At 39.2% G+C, this 21,061-nt stretch overlaps 3 protein-coding genes across 6 annotated transcripts in view; 2 read left to right on the forward strand and 1 right to left on the reverse strand.

The window, feature by feature from the left end:
- Positions 1–21,061, forward strand: part of LOC129778276 (SET and MYND domain-containing protein DDB_G0273589-like) — a 115,348-nt gene that overhangs the window by 37,148 nt on the left and 57,139 nt on the right. The window lies entirely within an intron of this gene.
- Positions 1–21,061, forward strand: part of LOC129778279 (aquaporin AQPAe.a) — a 282,805-nt gene that overhangs the window by 1,257 nt on the left and 260,487 nt on the right. The window lies entirely within an intron of this gene.
- The window catches only part of LOC129778281 (aquaporin AQPAe.a), a 158,946-nt gene continuing 150,409 nt past the window's right edge, over positions 12,525–21,061 (reverse strand). For all 4 annotated transcript variants that reach the window (XM_055785084.1, XM_055785083.1, XM_055785082.1 and 1 more), the window contains 3 exons: positions 14,346–14,555; positions 14,203–14,283; positions 12,525–14,131 (listed from right to left, as the gene is read on the reverse strand). In XM_055785084.1, the coding sequence (XP_055641059.1) occupies positions 14,024–14,131; positions 14,203–14,283; positions 14,346–14,555 (399 nt within the window). In that variant the 3' untranslated portion in view covers positions 12,525–14,023. The remainder of the gene's footprint in view (positions 14,132–14,202; positions 14,284–14,345; positions 14,556–21,061) is intronic.

Below are 21,061 nucleotides of genomic sequence, written 5' to 3' on the forward strand. Positions count from 1 at the left end.
TTTATACAAAAATTTCATCTTAAATCTATGTTTAGTAGGTTTCGACCGATTACTCGCGGTTTACTCGAGGTTAGAGGGGCAACAATTTTTGTGGGACGGGTCAGGTTAGGGATATGGATATGAGGTATCATTGTCTCAACCGAGGGTTGCCGCACGCACTGTAGCATTGTGCATAATGACCAGGGATAGCATCTGGTGTTCGACTAGCTGTCGAGGGTGGGCGACGGTGAGATAACGTGCTGTCCTTAATGTGTTAATATTATGTTTCCCATTTATGCCTTCCTAAGAAACCCGCTTCACTTTCTTGTATGCATAGCCCATTATCCTTTTCCTTTCCTATACATAAGCAGCACTTAGCACCCAATGAGATCAATTCACTATACAGCTACACGAACTTCCCAAGAGAGTACTCATGGCCGTAGAATACTCAATATACATAACCGGGCTATGAAGTTATTACGAGCAATGTTCCGGACAATCTGGCGACGAACGAGAAAATGCTATTTTTATCTATAATAAAATTTTATAGTCATAGATTTAGGCTTATATTTATGTAGATCTTAACTATTTAGACTTGTGTTTAACACTTTGACGCTACAGCATACGTTTTACGTTAAAACCAATGTGTTTTTCGTTTTCTACTGGCCTCAATACATAGTAGGACACTTCGATCACATAGTTTGGCATCACTGCTTGTATTATTCTACCAATTAGAATTTATCACTGCCCGAAATGCTCCGAAAAGATTTTATGTCTGGATTGTTTTAATAGAAGACATTTTACAAGTTTGAAATAATGTTATAAAAAATGTAATTTCGAAAAAAAAAATATTTTATAATGATTTTTATCGATATTTCACTCGTTTACCTTGAATTGGGGCCACGTGTGCAATACTACACACGGGTAGTTTTTACGCTTATATGGCAGATGGGGATGACATTTTATGCTAGATGGGTTCCTGGTGCCAACTAGTATAAGAATCAACCATCCAGGACCCTCCAGGTTTTTACGAACTTTTAGGTCAAAACACCATGGCCGTCAAAGTGTTAAAAATGGTACATGATAACTCTTTGTCTCCTTCTGCATAATTGCATAAACAGAAAAAAGGGTAATAACGGCTTTAATGGTATTTTGTGTACATTTTAAAACAGAATGAGGTTCCAGATTCTACCACGTTATCTCATCTAACCCGTTAAAGGATACAAGATCATACAGGAAACGTTTTTTTCAGGGCCTTCATTTGATGTATCAAAAGAGAAAAAAAATTACAGATTTTGAACAATGAAAAAACTCAATTCAAATGCAATTACTATCAGGGCCCGAAATCTTCGAAGGTGAAAAATGAAGACCGACTCTACTCTCAGTAGCTTCGCTTCGACTAGAACTGCAACGGCAGTCGCCGTCAACAAAAAGTGACTTGATTAGAAAATTAATTGACTAGCGTTGACTAGCGAGGATGACTGGTGAACTAGTCTAGTCAGTGGTTATTTTAACACTCCTATACTCGCGCATTCTGTCAGACCGAGAAATCAATAGCTCGTTCATTTCTCAGAAAATATCAACACTACGACTTTGCGATTCTCTCTAGCTTCGTCATTCGTCGTTCGTCATCGTTTAGCATATCGCATGTGTTGGTACAAAGAGGACGTGTGCCACTTTTTTAACACTTTCGGTCTGACACATCGACGCGAGTATAGGAGTAACTTTTTTGGACAAGTTCCTTTTTCCATATTCTAGAATATTGTTGAATGAAATGTATAACTTAATGTTAGTGGCGTGGAATATTTATTGAATATAATGCATAAGATCATTACCGGACTATTCTTATTTGATTACAGTGCCTTTTGTAACTGTATTGAACGGATCCATATATAATTACTTTGAGTCATACGTTCAAAAGCAAAATATAAATGTTTGATGTTCGTATAGTTATTCGCTAAATATAATGGTCATACATATACACACTTGTGAAAGAATTTCACTTGTGGAAGAATACGGTGATAGACATTCGTTAAGCCGCACTTGAAAAAATCTTGAAACACTTACAAAACAACTAGGAATGTTGTTTTTATCGGGATACTTATTTGCTGTAGTGATAGTATATTTAAGTCATTTTTATTAAAAGGACGTGCGTCACAATCACACACACAAGGCGGCATCGGTGGATATAAACATTCAAACGTCGTTTTATCTCGAGGCATAAGTTAAGCCGCAGAGCATAAAAATCGAGTTTTCGCATAATCACCAAGCCTTTATTTGTGTTTTTTGAAAAAATACTTGGGAATGTTCAATTTACAAGATAAATATTAGATGTGCAACGTAAGAAGTTGGTCAGATTAGTGATTTACGTAGAATTTAAAGGAATGGCGAAAGGTATTCTATTGACAGAAGAGGGGCGGAAAATAAAGATATTCAGTGAACAAAAGTTTTCTAGCCGCTTGATCGTAACAAAAATTGGTCTATCTGAGAAAGTGGTACGGAATTTATTAAATAGTGCCAGAAATATGGGATATAACGACCAACAAATGGGCCGTCAATGAGCACGTGGTTCATTTGGTTCGTTGTCCGTTTATGTGGAGATCTCCAGGCGACTTTGTGGATATCTTTGCGGGGAAGAGGGTGCTGAAGGAACTACACAGGAGGTTCCCAATACAGTTGCTAAACCAGCAGACCTCAACCTGTAGGAAGAGGGCCTCTATTGGCACCATCTTCACTGTTAATTTAGATCACTCTGATGAGGACAGTTCCACGTGAGACGTGTCGACAGCATGGAAGGAACCTCACGAAAGTATTGAAACTATATAGCGGACATCACATTTATATAAAAATAATAAAAAAATATTTTTCGGATAAAGCCAAATCGATGACAACTAACGCCATTTGTGTTTTATTTCAATTCAAAGTTCTAAATCCAATCTGAAATACATCCTCTGTTCAGTTTTTGCATACACCATTTACACTGTTACGTGGTGAATATCGTAAATATAATCATTATTTCTTCACCTTAATTTTCACTTCTCTGAATCAACTGAAGACGCTTGTGAACCCTTAGGAGTCATAATAATGTTTGTGAACACATGAGCATCAGGAGTTGCCGCTGAAAAGAGTTGCAGTCGAAGTAGAAATCAAATGAAAATGTTTATTTATGTTTTTTTTAATTATGAATGAAATTATCCTTTTTCAAGTTTACTAGTCTACCCATAAGAAGCCGATTTTTGACAGATAGCGCTACACAATTGACCTCAAGCGTTGTGATTTGATATATATATATATATATATATATATATATATATATATATAACTTCGTCTCGCCCAAAACTTATTTTTCGTTACCACATCCACGTTTTCTTATTAAGCTCACGTTTGTGGGTCCAATCGCACAACTGTTCATTGATTGATCTTCCAATCTACCTTTATAAATTACCTTTTACTGTACAATTCCTAGTACTTCTAGCAAAACTTGTCATTATTAAAGTAAAATTATTTTCAGACACAATTCTCGCTCAAGATTTTTCAATCACTTGCAAATAATATGTTTCTTCGTTACATGGAATAAATGTTTGATAAAGAAAATATGATAGAATAAAAAAGAGCTCTAAATTGGACAATTCCTTTCTCGAGTTTTGCTCTTATCAACACTTTCGGCGCTCCATATTTATTTATATAGATAGAAGATGATATAGGAATGCGTTTTATCACATTAACATCCATTTCCACTTTCGAACGAAGATCAATTTCGTTAGCGCAAACATCAAATGGATTTCCGAAAATTTTCAATTGTCATGTTTGGTTGGAATATATTTGGTTGAAATATGTGTGTTATTTTTATGAGACCCCTCTCCATTCCAGAAGAGGGAGGGGTGTCATACCATCATAGAAACACTTCTCTTACCCAAAAATCCTCACATCCCAAATTTGGCTCAATTTGCTTGATTATTTCTCGAGTTATGCAGAAGTTTGTGTTTCATTTGTATGGCAGCCCCCCTTAGAGAAGGGAGCGATGTGTCTGTCCACCTTAGAACCATTTATTGAATTCTAAAACCTCCACATACCAAATTTGGTTTGTTTGCTTGACTGATTTCTGAGTAAAGCAGAAATTAATATTTCATTTGTATGGCATCGCCCCCCCCCCCCTTTGAGTGGGGGGAGGAGTGTCTAACTACCATAGAAGCATTTATTACACCCTAAAACCTTCACATGCCAATTTTGGTTTCGTTAGATTAATAAATTTCCGATTAATGCAAAAATTTGTGTTCCATTTGTATGGCAGCCCCCCTTTGAGTGGGGGGGGGGAGGAGTGTCTAACCATCATAGGAACATTTATTGTACTCTAAAACCTTCAAATGCCAACTTTGGTTTCGTTTGCTTGATTAATTTCCGAGTAATGCAGAAATTAGCGTTTTATTTGTATGGCAGCCCCCCCTTAGAAAGGGGGAGGGGTCTCAAACAATCACGAAAACCTTCCCCGGCCCCAAAAACCTCTACATACCAATTTTCATGTCGATCGGTTCAGTAGTTTCCGAGTCTATAAGAATCAGACACTCCATTTTTATATATATAGACAGATATATATATCATCATTGGCTGACCCTGCATACTCAGTAATCCACAAAAAAAATTCTCGAGCATTCCGCTGGCTATGACCCACTGGCAGTTCAGCTAGTTCCCAACAGAAAATACACCAATACGCGTTCGTCCGTCTCGTTCGAAATTCGGCTTGTTCATAACTTATAAGCAAAGTAATTGACCCTGAAACACTTGATCCTACCACTCCAATCACATATTGTAGTGTCGCGCAGATTAACTTGGGAGGAGTACAATGAAAGACGTGAAGCCTACTTGAATGCCCAAATACGAATGCCGTTGATTGCCGCTTTGAATGTGTATGTGGTGTACAATGTTTTTTTAATAAGTGTAGTAAATCAGATCCAAGATAAGTATAGTGAGAGGTAGTTAATACGGTTGAGATACTACACATATCAGAACTGATCAGGTCTATCATGGAACGCAAAAAGCATATCCTTATCCTTTTTCCACAGTTGCGACTATCCGGCCAAAGATCTTCAGTGGTCTCTGTCCTGTGTTCAAGTGCGGAGATGGGATCTGTCACAGCAGGCAAGTACACATTCAAATTTTCCGAGTAACTTCCGGTAATACCAGTTGCTTTGATCACATCCATGCCAGCGGTAACTCTAAGCTAACGCCGAAACTTCATGTATAGTTTTTGACATGTCTCCAATCTCGCATTGATAAATTTCTTCAATCATACCGGGGTGCACGACAGCAATGTTCTAGATACACCTTATCCTAATTATAATTTACTTTAGGTTTTCATTGAAAAAATTGCCAACTAATGAAAATAGTTATTCACACGAGCAACTCGACATTCTCCGGTTTTCTTACATCGATGTTAACAAATGTACACACAACACAACCGGCCCTACAGTGATTATAATCAATCGATTTACCATGTGCGACACATAAAAACATCAACATTAAAAACCACTGATGAATGATGAATGAATGAATGAATGAAAATTAAAAACATAGTCCTATGTCAAAACGACCATCATATAGGAATAATATCTTAAACGAATAATTGATATTTTTGATATATCGTATGATATATTGATATATAACAATTGCACCATTTGGTAATGTGAATATTTAAAAACATTTAGCATATTTTTAGCAACGCAAACTCATTTATTCCTCTAGTAGACTTAATATTTAACTAATTAACTTTTAACTGATTTAATCGTCGATTGGGTTTCTGTTATTAGCGTTTCAATACGCATTCGGAACGATCGAAAAATTCTGGTAACATTACATTAATCGTGTTATAGTACGCTTGAGAGCAATCGCATTCGAGTTGTACTTAACAATGGCCTTAGCCTTCATGAAACGCGTCAACGGAACAATCCAATGGATTGAGATCTGGACTGAATGGACTGAACCACATGTCTTTTGAACAAAACGGCAAATAATCCTCCAACCATCTCTGTGAACGAACGAAAAGTGTGGCATGGAGCCTCGTCCCGCTGAAAGACTACATTTGGATTAGATCCATATTTTCCGTGACCTATGGAAGCACAAATTTACTTTAAAAACCGATATACACTTCCATTGTCTCTCTATCGCCTTCTAGAATAAATACTGGGTTCGTTTTTTACCGCCTGATGGTACCAGTTCAAATACCATGTCGCTGGACGGATATTTCGTCAAACTTACGTTTTTGTATTCGTTGGCCCTTTTCGGTAAAGATCTGATGGATCGGTCGATTGTACAATTTGATACGGAATCAACAGTAAACATGCTCTCGACTGAGGAAAAGATTACCGTGGTATGTGCTTAAGAAGATTTGAAATCTGCTTGAAGCCCTCGAAACGTAACTCCCGTATGAGTTGCGTTATCATCTTGGTCTTCTTCCGTGCTCGGGACATACCACCACAGTCTTCCAGATCCAGGCAGATCCTCCGCATAGTATGGACAATCGTTCCAACCTTCTTTGCCGTTTTTCTCATGAAACGCACGGGATTCAACGAAAGTTCACTCTTGACCTCTTGACAGTTTCGTTCGTCCGAACTGACCTCGGGTGACCCGAGGAGGTCATTGGAGATAGTTGCCCTTTCTTTTCCAGGTCCAAAACTCTTTCTACAGTCCACCGGGACACTCCAACAGCAGCCACAATTTGGTTTTGCGACATTTGCGCTCGAGATAAATCACGGATACGCTGCCACTTTGGCATGGCTTGAAACAACGATTGCAACAATGAACGAGCTCTGTTTACGTGTCTTTACTCTTGAGCACACACACATAAAGAAGCCCTAAGTGTTACGCAAACATCTCAAATAGCAGTGACTTATGTATAAAGGTGTAATCAATATGCCGCATACGGTATAGGTATATTAGTAATACAATGCACAATTTCATTGTTCTAAAGCCTGTTTCAGTTAGAATTTGGTCGCATAAAGTAGGTCATTGTTCAGCATAGAAATAACGTACAAAAAAGGGAAGGATCTCATTCTGTAGATTTTTTACTGAACTTTAAAATGGATGGGTTATATCTATGATATAACCGCAAGGTTGACGTAAGACTACCATTGGCTTCGTAAGCATTTATTTGTATTTGATTAAATTATTGATTGAATGAAACAATTTTCGAACTCAATTGAATTCAGCATATTTGCTTTGTAAGTAAAGAGTTTGAACAATTGCCATTCATGCAATTATAATTCGTTACAAGTAAGTTTGATGACCGCCCTTTTACGTTTGATATGATGCCTAGGACCAGGACCCGAAATCTTCGAAGATGAAAAATGAAAATCGACTCTTCTCTAAGTAGCTTCGCTTCAGCTGGGCATTCGCCGCCAACATAATTTGAATTGTCAAGAAAATAAATTGACGAGCGTTGAGAGCGAGGATGACTGATGAACTATTCTAGTCAATGGTTATTCTAATTCGTGTGACACGCCCCGCTCTTGCCTCGTTAGTTTAGCGATCAAGTGGGCTGGGCACTCGGCACATTTTCCGTCATCTTATCAGCAGGCAGTCGCCATTCGGCATTATTTTGAACTATTGTTGTATACCCCTTTTTTATACTTCACTTCAAGCTTATCTACTACTTATTGATGAAGGAGTAGACTGAAAGCTATAGCGTGATAGGTGCCAATCAGGAATAATATGTTTGATAAAATTTATAATCCTGATCGGCGACGCAGACCAAATTTCCTTGGGCTCCAGAATAGCTTTATCAAGGTGTTGAAGTCTGCGTCTAGTTAGAGCTCCGCAGTTACAGAGCAAATGTTCCGAGGTTTCGCTTTCGGCATTACAAACGCGACATATATCATCTTGTGCTAAATCTATGTTCTTAAGATGGTATTTACTCGGGCAGTGTCCTGTTACAAGACCAGTGAATGTGCTGAAGTATTTCTTATTAAGGCTCAGCTGTTGTTGAGTAATTTTAATACTCGGCGTAATAAATTTTTTCGCCTGTTTAAGTTTTGCAGCCATCCAATTAGTTGTCACTTTCTGGTCTTCCCATTTTTTCAGCTCGCTTCTCAACACACAGTCGGAGAGTCCACAGAATGGTTCTGGACCAGTGAATGGTGAGTTTGAGCCGTTCCTGGCTAGTTCATCTGCTCGCTCATTACCCTCTATACCGCAATGGCCAGGAATCCAGTACAGTTGTACCGAACTTATCTGACTTAATTGCCGTAAAAGGGAAATGCAGACAATTTTTGAAGAGCACTTGAAGGCATTTAGAGCTTTAAGTGCCGCTTGACTGTCAGAGAATATGCAGATGTTAGCATGTCTATACTTTCTTTTGAGGCAGACATTTAGACATTCTATTATTGCAGCTATTTCTGCCTGAAAAACTGTAGGCCAGTTTCCCATAACCACAGAGATTTTTGTTCTGGGACCATACACTCCAGCACATGTTCTGATTCCCATTTTTGACCCATCAGTGTAGAACATTATTGAACCATTACGAACGTTGGGACCACCTTCATCCCATACTGCACGAGAGTGTTCGATCACTCTGTATGGAATGTCATAATTGGTCATAGGTTCCATCCAATCACTGTTCATCTCTGAGGCTGGTCCAACGGGTAAGAGATTCAGGATGCTCAAGTGACCAGTTTTGTCCCCGTCTAGTATTTTTTCCATCTTTTAAGCTTTAGAGCGCTTTTTTCAGCCTCTAGCTGAACATATTGGTTCAATGTTACCAGGTGAAGGATAGCCTCCAATGCCTTTGAAGCAGTGCTTCGCATTGCTTCAGTAATTGCAACGAATGCTAGTCGTTGGAGTTTGTTTAGATTTTTTGTGGCTACAGTCTCCTTAGTCTTTGGCCACCATACAAGTGAGGCATAGGTTATCCTAGGCCGCACAATTGCAGTGTAAACCCACATAACCATTTTTGGTTTAAGGCCCCATGTTCTTCCTATCATTTTAGAGCATGCCCATAGAGCTTTTTTTTTTTTAAATGATGATGATGGTCCCACCTCTTTCCCCTACAAAGGCTTGAGCGGGACGAGTTATCTTATTGATAATAATTGAGTTACTGAGTTTATTACATCATACTAACCAGTAAGCACATTAAATTGAAAAGAAAACGGACTGGTTATCCCGCAGACATAGATTACTAATCGATAGAACAATTTAAGCCTTTGTCTAAAGTATTCATTCCATGGCATGTTGAGAGAATTTCCAACCCGGGAAGACCCTAGACCGATCGGGAATTGAACCCAATGCCTATGTCAGTATTAGCCATGAATTTTCAAGGGAAATCCCGCTTTATCAGATCCCCGGCCACGGCCTGCAATTGCGATCGTTTCCGAGTTCTAGTAGCTGAGCAAACCCAAGCCTTATTCTAGCCGACACTTCAGGCCCATCACTTCACATATCCCAAGGCATGTCAAGAAAATTTCCAACCCGAAAAAATTCTTGACCGATCAGGAATTGAACCCAATACCTATGTCAGCATTAGCCTAGAATTTACAAAGGAATTCTCGCTTTACTGGATACCCGACAACGGTCTGTTAATCGTTTTCGAGACCAGACAGCTGAGCAAACCTAAGCCTAATTCCAGCCGATACTTCAGGCCCTACATTCAACCTGGGGTATAAACGTGTCAACCTGAATCTGCAATGAGATCCGCCACAACACAAAAAAATCTTGATATAATTATCTGTTGAGAAGATGAATTTACAAGTATTCCGATTGAGCTATCCCTAGCTTACCTCAGGTTTCCACATTAAACCCCTTGGAATGACTTTGTTTTATTCGATCAAAAATTCTTTTGCTTTTGTTCAATCTCACGTTTCTCTATGTTTGCCAACGCGCGCGGGCTCAAACTATTGCAGACTTCACAATTATTTTTTAAATTTAATTGAATAACTAAGATATATATAAAAGCAAAAAAAAAAAAAATACCATCATCACCATAGTCTTGACAAGAAAAATACACGGACACACATACACTCAAAAGACAATAATTTCCTCGTTTTATGAAATAATGAAATAATGATGATGATCTCCTCAAAAAGTTTGTACTGTACGAGTTCTCTTGTTGATCTTTATGTAACAATTATTAAAATAACCAGTAAGCACATTGAAGTAAAAAACAAAACAAACGGACTGGTTATATTACAAACATAGATTCCTAATTGAAGAACAATTTATGTTATCAACTTAACGTATTTAACCCATGGCATGTCGAGAGAATTTCCAACCCGGGAAGACCCTGGACCGATCGGGAATTGAACCCCATGCCTATGTCAATATTAGCCATGAACTTACAAGGGAAATCCCACTTTATCAGATCCCCGGCCACGGCCTGCATTTGCGATCGTTTCCGAGTTCTGGTAGATGAGTTGGCCTTGCTGATTATAGAATCTAAGTGTGCGTTCCAGTTCAATTTAGCATCTAAGATTACACCTAGATATATCACTGAAGCGCTGCTTTCTATTTCCTCTCCCCCAAGACGCAGAGACTGCAGATGCAGTTTTTTCTTTTTGAGGTATTTATGCTCAGACCTTCTGCATTCTGTTCGATAACACGTCGTCAAACTTGCCTCGTACCATTATGACAAGATCATCGGCAAAGCCCATAACTTCGAATCCTTTTACCTCTAAACTTATCAGAAGGTCGTCAACTACTTTCATCTTATCGGCACATAGTTGTAATTTTTCGGTGGCACAGATTTTGTTTACGTTTGAGAAAAACTCGCTTAGTCAGAGCATTTTAGCTTGGCATCCACGATTCGAGTTCAACCATTTTCTTCGAATTATCGAATGGAATATTTGGGAATTCGAAGCCATTTTTCAAAAGTTTTAGTGTTAACGTATGCATTAGAAAAATTGGCTGATTTCGGATGGCGATGGAAAAAAAACTAGAAAAGGTAATACAATGGAACATTTTTTCTTTGAAGCTTATGTTTATTAAGCCTTCAACAAAAATGGTTCAACGCCGTTGATTCGCAGCAGCCTTGGCGCAAGCCTTCAAGCAACTTTATGATTTTTTCACACTGCCAGTTCCACCCGGAGCGAAGAAGATGGACATCCTGAGACACTTCGTGTCCACCGGATATAACCGATTTGATATTTACAACATCCTCTCCCTGTTGCTCCTCAAGCTGGATGATCGAAACAACCGGCCAAACGGCGGAGAAGAATATGACCAGAATGAACATTTTTATGCCGAAGCGTCAGACCAAGGAGATAAGCATTGACGTCTCTGGCTAACGATCGGCGAAAAGGGGATGTCCAAGCCGCTCTTCTTTCGAGTCTTGCGGTGAAAGGAGAGATATGCAGTACGAAGTGTCTGTCGGAAGTTGCCGCCTTCATAAAGAGGTATTACGTAACCCAAGATCATCGGAGGAGATGAATCGGTTGAAGATAAACATCGTACCAACATCCCCCAGCTGCGAAGGATAGAAAAAATTTGGGCGAACTTTAAACGGAAGATTTCTTTCAATAACTTCATGGATAAAAAGGAGAAACAGCTGACCGCTAAAGCCACGTAAAGGTTAAAGAACATGCCGACATCCTTCTTTTCATCGGCCATGGTTGAGGTTCCGGCCGTAAGTTCGCCTGGAATCTCATTTACGATACTTTATCAAACATCTCGGCCTCTCCCTGTCCAGTACCAATAGTTCTTCCGGCTTATCAAACACCCGACGGAGCTATAGGACCGAGAAGGAATTTTTCGTCTGATTCATGTCAGTCCCTGACGATCAATAGGACATTTCTATAAAAAACATATTTCAATTTTGTTGCTGTTGTTCCCAGTTGACACTCTCTAAACAAAAAGTACACTTTCGGTGTGATGAAACTGGCTCAACGTGTTAACCTTCGGATTCATTGGAAGCGCACTTGAACAGTCCGCCAAATATATGTTTTTTTAAGGTTCATACATTTAAGAAAATCAACATGAATAAATTCTAATATTGAAATATATTGATATCGCGGGACATTTACTCTTCTTTTGCCAAATGCGGGACGTTTCGCAGGAAGTAATCTAACGCGGGACATTTTGTCGAAATGCGGGACTGTCCCGCGTAACACGGGACGTCTGGTCAGTTTAGTTTAGGAGGAATTCTAAACAAAATTTTAGTTCACTTTGTCTCCGACTTCAATTTTGTGAAAAAAAAAACATACAGAAAAACGGGTTTATATCAAAAAAAATTCTCAAATATGTCAGTGTTTCTGAACAAAAAACTGCACGCTATTTTAAAATGTGAAATGAGATAGTTGAGTCGTAGAGTAAGATAGCAACTAAACGCCCGAATGGCTGTTGAGTCATGTTGACGGAGAAACTGCTGGAATAAGCCAAAACTCATTTCCAAATGAATGCGAAGGCGATTCATAGTCCCCTGACTATCCTCAGTTGAATATGACTTTGCCAAGCTCTGATACTAATAATATGAAGCAAAATTTCATTGTTTTATTACAGCTCACTATGAAAATAGTGTCTTGAATTTTTTTTTCGTTTGTCATCGTGATAAATTAGTCTACACAGTATTTTTTATTTTTCACATCGTTTATTAGATTTTTAACATAAATGTTTACAGTAAAGTTGGTGTAAATTCCGATGTATATAATACATAGAAGAAGATACAAATTGGGATTTCAATAGATAAATTTTGCACAGTTCTCACCGCAGTAATATTGTTTAGGATTACAACTCATAACGACAGGCGACAGTTACCGGATCTTCAAAGATTCGGATAAGGATTCGTAAGCATTCCTCAACTAGTGAACTAACCTATTTATGCCTGTAGACTTTCGTGATGTTCGAGTGATTTGCAACTGCGACTGGAATCTATATTTCGATAACAATGCAAAACTTGTTCGTGTGGAGAATAAAACTTTTTTTAAATAATGGACAACAATGAATAATAATAATAATTTAACAATGTAGGTTTCGCGCTAAAATCTATAAACTTATCATAATGCGTTTCCCGCTCCCATCCATGGTGTACGAGGAAATAAGGTTTGATTTTCCGATAATTTGGCATACGTTTAATGTTTGTTTGTTAAGGTTCGGCCATTGAAAATGTTAGTAACAGGGGAATTGAGATGGAAGTAGAATTGTGCAACCAACGTTCGATCGTAGATTGCATTTACCCATAATTGATTAAATAAGTATTCTTCTACCGAGCTTACAGTAACCCAACACCTTGGTCTATAAATTACGCGTTTGTTAAAACAATGGGACATGATTGTATGTTTGGGGGAATATTTACAGATTCGATTTCCGCGTAGAAATCAGCAAATAAATGTAAAATCGATTAAGATAAAAGATGAAAAACATAGCATTGCTGTTGCATCTGCATCTTTCCAAATAACGTTTATGGTACAGTTCTTATGGAAGCGATGTTTTCAAGCTATGTACACTGGAAGCTAATTACCACCTTTTGTTTGATTTTATAATATTGATAAAAGACGCTACCTGCTGCACGTAGAAACTTTTGCTTCAATATTTAAGGCACTAGTAGGATAAGTGATGATTGGTAGTTTTGTAGATTTTATATTATCGATAGGGGTGCTTCTGTTAGAGTGCATCTTTTTTGGTGATAAAAGTTTTACTTTTTTCAAAATATCGAATGTAATTTTGGCTTTTTCTTATTTGGGTTAAAATAGATTTTTTCTCTCTCAAAATCGTCTCATAAATTTACGTTCCCGTTCGGTTGGTTAGAAATTGCTATATCACACATGAAAATTAGTATAAATGTTTTCGTGGCAAATTTGTTGGATGATGGCGACTGATGTTGATTAGGAGGTTGGTCTTTACATAAGGTATCTCAACGTATTATCGTTAATTATATATGTGGGTGATGGGCTCGCCTGCGACTATATGTACTGAACGTCGTTAGTCTCATGGCTTACTTTGTTAGTGCTCATCTAGAACAAGAAGTAGGAGAAAAAAAATGTAGGAAATCTACAGGTTAGTAAATGTCAGGCTCATGTTGGGTTAGGTTATGTTACACCGAGAAAATGAAATTGTAAATTTTGAATTTTTAAAAATCATAAGAACCAGATTCCTCGTCACCTTTTCTTACTTTGAAGAACAGACGGTAGATGGCACCAGCGAGGATACCTCCCACGATTGGGCCAACCCAGTAGACCTGAGGGATGTATTTGCAAAGACGTTATCAGATGCGTGACTCAAATGAATCTTGAGTTATGTACTACTCACCCACTGATCGGTCCAATTGCCCATCACAACAGCTGGTCCGAAAGAACGAGCCGGATTCATACTAGCACCAGTATATTTGATCTGTAATGGTCAGTCGTTTAGAAAATTCCCATTTCATTAGTACTCCAGCTGTCATTACTCACCGCGCTTAAGTGGCCGGCAGTAATGGACAGACCAATGGCCAATGGAGCAGATCCCTTGATATCGGAACGACGATTGTCACACACGCCATGAACAACGAACACCAGGATGAATGTGATGAGTGCTTCGATGAGGACTCCCTGGCCGGGAGTGAGTCGTGGATCAATTCCGGTCACGCCAAGTCCCCCGATTACATCATGTGGAGTGGCGGCCTAAATGAATGGAAGAAGAAAAAAAATATTGCAGTGATGTTTATCATTCGAGTTCGCATGCATGATGTAAATAACGGTCCGCGGGAAGATAATTGCTACCGGCACGGTAGAATTGTACAAGATCATAAAATGGATTCATGGTTTAATCTATAGAATGACAACATTTTTGTACCAATATATAATAAAATAATCTATCTTTAAGCGGTAACTATCATTTGAGGCAATGTAAAATAAATACAAAAATTCTATGATTGAAAAACAGTTTTAAGACTGGAATTTACGAGTACGAAGGAGGAGCCGGACATCTTCTACGAATTGCAACTAAATTATCCTCATTCAGTCGATAGTTGAGTTCATTGCTCAGGAGTTCTCTACTTCTGTTTTGACTTTTGATGATAGAAGGATGGAAACCTGCGCCACTACTGAATTTTCAGTAGTGTCAAATGAAGGGTTTCCCCACGCTAACAATTGTTTTCTTTTTATTCATTTTCAAATGGTTCAGCACCGTAACGTACAGTATATCGCGAAATTGAGTATACACCTCATGTGGCTTTGTTATTTTTGAGTTTTTCGTGGTTAAAAAGTAAATAATGAAATGCGACTCATATTCATCGTAAAATTGATCCATTTTACTCTCATGTAGTGATAAGAAAAAAATAAAATTGTTATATTTCTACTCCATATTTCATACACAAACAAAAAATCACCAATTAAAACGTGGCAAAATTGAGTGTACAGTTTAAGTTTTCTCTTAAAAAGAAAATTAATATAGTATTGGTATTAATTTTCTTTTTAAGTAATAGTATTGAAGTCCGGTGATTGCGGAGGTGTTTTGAGTTGATTGGGACATTATGGAGCAGGTATTCCTGCACGATGAGGTCAGTTTGCTTCGGGTCATTATTCTGTTGAAAGTAGTAATCACGAGGGAGACCCAATTTCAGAACGGGAGACTGCAGGTTACGTTTCAGGTAGAAGGTTCCAGGTCCAGAAGCCACCAATGTACCATACATCATCTGACTACCGTAGCCGTGTATTACTGTGGGAACCAAATGCTGAACCTGGAGCACCGATACTGGTTTCTTCCACACCATCTGTCTTCCATCCGTTTCAAAGAGATTGGTTTCCGGCTCATCCGTATAAAAGACCTTGTTCCAGAACTCCTTAGGTCTGTTTACACATGCATTAGCAAACTATAGTCGTTTTTTCATATTCACCTTTGAGATGAAAACATTTTTACGGCCAATACGACCTCTCAGATTGTTCCTGTATGCTGCTCTCCGGACAGTATCTGCGCTGACAGGTCTTCCAATGATGCCGGCCACTTCGGTAGTCAATTTAGGAATGTTTGTTATAGGGTTCCTTCGCAATGTTCGCATAATTACTCGTTCATCATCAGAAGACAGGATACGTTTGTGTCTTCTACTCGGGAAATTTTCCATGGTTCCTTCGTATTTCCACTTGTGTATGATTATATTTGCTGTAAAGTGAGTTCTTCCGACTCCCTACTATTTCCTGCAATGTATTTCCACGACAATTCGTATACGTGTAACAATATATATTTCTTTCCTCTAACTTTCCATTTTGATAAAAAAAATGCCACCATCAATAAAACAAAAATCAACACTACCCAAATAATGGTTAAGTGTTGACACCAATCACTGAGTCTGAGTCCAAATGATCGTCAAGTAGCATTTGTACACCCAATTTTGCGATAGACTGTATAAATCAGTCGAGAAGTATCTGCGAGTAGAACAACGTAAATTTTCCTTCTCGAAAATGCATAGAAGGCATAGGGCGGAAGAACCCAAATTCGTTCAACATAAATTTGGCGTATTTCTCTCGAGTGTAGATTTAAAAAAATTGAACACCCCTTGCTCTTCAGTTTAAATAATGTCTCCCAAGCAAGAGGAGCAACGCTTGAAAATTTTGCTCGCCTAACGAGAAAATCCAAGTATCTCGCACGCGATGTTAAATATGCCGGATAAAACTAGATAAAACTGTCAAAATTAAAAAAAAAACTGAAGATTTTTCGCCTCTGGCTTCGGCGCCATTGATGCTTGAAAAAAACTGGCAATCTACAGGAGAACTGGAAAGTTGTCAACCCTGATTAGAAGTGTGCATTGATGCTATTACGAATGGTTTATTCGAATTTTTGAAAATGGCCTTTTTGTCCGTATGTGCCCCATGTGTGAGGCAGTTTCGGACAGTCCAGGGGCACTTTCGGACAACTAAAAAAAACATAACTAGCCTAATGAAAATTTTGGGTTTACCACAAATGTCGGCGATCGATACACGCCGACCTTACGACGCGAGTTGGTTGCCGGTCAGTATTCGACGTTCTGCTGAACAGTCCGTCCAAGACTTAACCAGAAGTTAGACAATGAAAATCCCGCGTAACGAGAACTCCAATGATAACTTCCTTGCAAGGGAGAGGTTTGGTTAGAACCGTCCTGCAGTACAGGCCAATTCTAATTCCAAGTTTGTTTGTAAGTTTCTATGTTCCACTTGCAGCACAAGTGAAACAGAGTAACTCAGGATTTGTAGCGAAGTGAAAGATGCAACTTAGTAAACTTCCTCACGCCGGAGGAAAACCTTTTTCGGATGTAGAGGACCCGAACGTACTACTTGAATATTCTTTGGATACTTTATTGATACTGATTATTTACATGCTTTGTGGGTTCTTAAATACTAAGATAATGGATTGTCAGCAATTTTGATGCCCCTTGCTTCCCAGTGTGAAAGGAGTTACAATTTCATTCAATAATATTTTGCCACCCGGGAAGCAAAGGGCGTTCAAATTCGGTATCCCTTTCGAATCGGGAATATGTGTCCATGCTATACTTTTTATACAGTATGTTCTCTTCCAGTCGCTGGTTAGGTTAAACCGCGACGAAATCTAATTGCTGATCCTAGCACAACTGACCTATATCCATACTCGCGAACGCGTGCGCGTAATGAATCAGCTCTTTGTAATCTGATCCCTCGCTCGGTCAGTGGCACGGCAGCGCGCTCATATTGTCGCTTTACAGCTGGTGGGAGGAAAATTGAACGAACGCTAACAGCTGATTTCAGCTAGCGGCGACAACAAATTTCTTCCGTTTTTTCTTATTTCCAGCATTTTCTGCATTTTTCTGTTTATCAGTATTTATCTGAACGGACTCTGCTTGCTATGAAGAGTCAGTCAAGGTTCGTGATTTTCCGTCCTTGAGCGGTGGTTTTCCGCCGTGAAGCTCTTGGAAAAAGTTTAGCATTCTCCGGGGAAAAAGTTGACAAAGTAAAATCTTTCTGTGTTGTAGACGCAATGTTTTGCAGCATTGTGGTATTACTCGATGAGTCAGTTGCTACTTCCGCTCCCGTTGGTAAAATCATTTGAGCATTAAAAATCCTTGCCCGAAGAAAACGTTTCTTGAGAACCTGTCATTTTGAATCCAGCTAGGATATTACTCGAAAGGAGAAGCATTCTAAGCCGGTGCAACTACCTATACCTGCAACGTCGTGTATATAAATAGTTTTGCTTAGGTAGCCAATCGTGCTGGGGAGCTGAGAGCTTTTGCTTGGAAGGGACCATTACTGAAACATCCAGCGGCTGTAAGAGATGTGTGCAATGAAGTTGAAAGGATACATGAATTATGGCATTTAAAGAGTGTGTCACATCAAATTGCATCACGGAAAAAACGCTGTAGAAATTTAATTTTTAGGAATTATATCTTCAGCTCTCGCTTATAATCAGATAAGAGTGTATAGATCACGTTGGCCATGCTTCACTGTCAATTTTTCGTAAATTTGGAAAAATGTCGTCGAACGAAAAAGAGCGTCGTGAATTAATCCTGCGCACTCATTTCGAGAATCCGGAGTTGTCACATCGGGACATCGGTAAGATGCTGGGAATCGTCCAATCCACGGTCAGCAGAGTACTGAAACGATACTTCGAGAACCTAACCATCGACTGGAAGGTGAAGAACGGCAAAAATGGATGCTCCGTCAGTGAAAAAGATCACAAGCGCGTAGTTAAGCAGTTTAGACGTGATCCGAGAAGTTCGGTCCGGGATGTCGCCAATAAGCTGAATTTGTCAAGTTCATTCGTCCAGCGGACCAAGCAGCGGGAGGGCCTGCGTACATACAAGGTTCAGAAGGCTCCTAACCGCGACAAAAGGCAAAACATGGTGGGGAAGACGCGAGCCCGGAAGCTGTACACCGAAATGCTGACGAGGCCGCATTGCCTGGTAATGGATGACGAAACCTACGTCAAAGCGGACTTTCGTCAGCTGCCAGGCCTGTTGTTCTTCTCCGCAGAGGACAAATTCAGCGTTCCGGAGGAGATTCGCAAGCAGAAACTATCCAAGTTTGCCAAAAAGTACATGGTGTGGCAAGCGATCTGCTCTTGCGGAAAGCGGAGCGCCCCCTTCGTGATGACCGGCACGGTAGACGGGCAGGTTTATCTTAAGGAGTGCCTACAGAAGCGCTTACTACCACTATTGAAGCAGCACGAGGGCCCGACCATCTTCTGGCCGGATCTCGCTTCTTGCCACTATTCAAAGGACGTGTTGGAGTGGTACGAAGCCAACGGGGTCACCTTCGTGCCAAAGGAAATGAACCCACCCAACGCGCCGGAGCTTCGCCCAATAGAGAAATATTGGGCGATTATGAAGCAAGCCCTCCGGAAGAACCCAAAAGTTGTCAAATCGGAGGCGGACTCAAGAGAAAATGGATTTCTGTTCAAAAAAAAACTACAACCTGACGTTCTACAGAACCTTATGGACGGGGTAAAGAGGAAGGTGCGAGCATACGGGCTTGGGCTCGAGGTATGAATAAAAAGAAAATGCCAAAAGTTGTTCAATAGTTTTTATTCTACTGTCTAAAGTTTTCAAAAGGATCGGTCTACTGGGCGAATTTCTACAGCGTTTTTTCCGTTATGCAATTTGATGTGACACACCCTTTACTACAGCAATAGCAAAATTGATTCGTTTACGCTGCTTTTTGCTACGTTTTTCGAATGCAGTATTAAACAGTGTCCGAATGTGCCCCACCACCATCCGAAGAAAAGTCATATTTTTTTTTCCAAAATATATATATTTTTATCAAGGCTCATATGGCTTTAGCCTGACGGGGCCGGGAGTTCAATATTTTGACAGTTTTTCTTATTATCTATGTTAGTAATATGTAACCGATTACTCGCGGTCGGCTCGAGGTTAGTAATACAAGTGTTCTCGTAATTGGGATGTTGCTGTCTCCAATGCTCTGTACGTGTGCCCGACACGGGATACTTCCTATTGGGATGCAGCTGACGTCATAATTTTTGTCATAATCTAATAAATAGACCTTTGTTTCACCGTTGTATGCACGTTTTTTCATTTCATATTAGTTGCTAATTGAGGTGGTGTACTCAAATTTCTAATACATTATATTTTTATACAATATCCGTCTTGTCCCTTCAGAACGGCGGGGGATATTTCGTCAAAGAATTTTTATTCTGACTTGCACTGTGGTCACACATATTCTGAAGCTTCTGAATCGAAAACCTGAAGTGACGAAATGGAACAAGCGAATTTAATTAAGTAAATTAGTAGTCCTACGTTAATAATGTAAACCCTTCATATTTTTTGTCGGTTACTTTCACATATTTACATTTTCTAGTAATTAACGTTAGCATAAAACTACTCGCGGTAGAACAACGCTTGATTAAATCAGAAATCTGAGGCACTCATGGTCTCTTAAAAAACAAATACAAGTATTTATAACGCCAACGATAGGTATCTGTCAACGAATAAGTGATAAAATAGGTAATTTTCTATTGACCAACGTGAGGTACTAATTAGGTACGACGTTGTCCAAACGATACACTGCTGGCTGCCCGATTTTTTCAGCAGTCAAACTTCTCACCTCGTTGGAAGGTTGTTCAGCGGACACATGACCACGAATTATGTTTCGTACTCTGTGACGAGTGATAGTGGCTGTTCAAATAGCCATTATCCGTGTACATTAGTTTCACTTTTCAAACTGTCAGACATGTGGCTTGAAAGGAAATTGATTGACCGGTGTTGATTGCATACTGAAGGTAATATAACGATATCCCGAGCACAGTTGGGAAACATAGCCTTATTCACATTAACTTTCCCAGCATGGGACTATAATGATTTCGACTACCCAATTTAGAAAGAAATGAGTTTATTGTTTGTGATGTTTGAAAGTTTCTTTCGATAGAGTATCGTATTTGCATATCTTTCCCAAAACCTCCCACACAAAACAGCACATGAAGGTGGGTTAAATCCCTTTTTTGACTTATGATCAAAGGTATAATTTGTTCAATGCTGATACGTCGTGATTTGTTAGAAAAAAATTATATCTAATTACGTCTTAATCTGATCTTATTGATTTCGGGAAACGTAACAGTTCGTGACCAGTCCCAAGTCGATAGTTAGTTAATCATATAGATTATTTCTGGTGGACGCAAGCGTACTATTACTATTTCAGGCGCTTGTGTACGGATAATTTTAAACAGTCTCTAC

The sequence above is a fragment of the Toxorhynchites rutilus genome, chromosome 3 (genome assembly GCF_029784135.1).
Source record: "Toxorhynchites rutilus septentrionalis strain SRP chromosome 3, ASM2978413v1, whole genome shotgun sequence".
NCBI classification, from domain to species: Eukaryota; Metazoa; Arthropoda; class Insecta; order Diptera; family Culicidae; genus Toxorhynchites; species Toxorhynchites rutilus.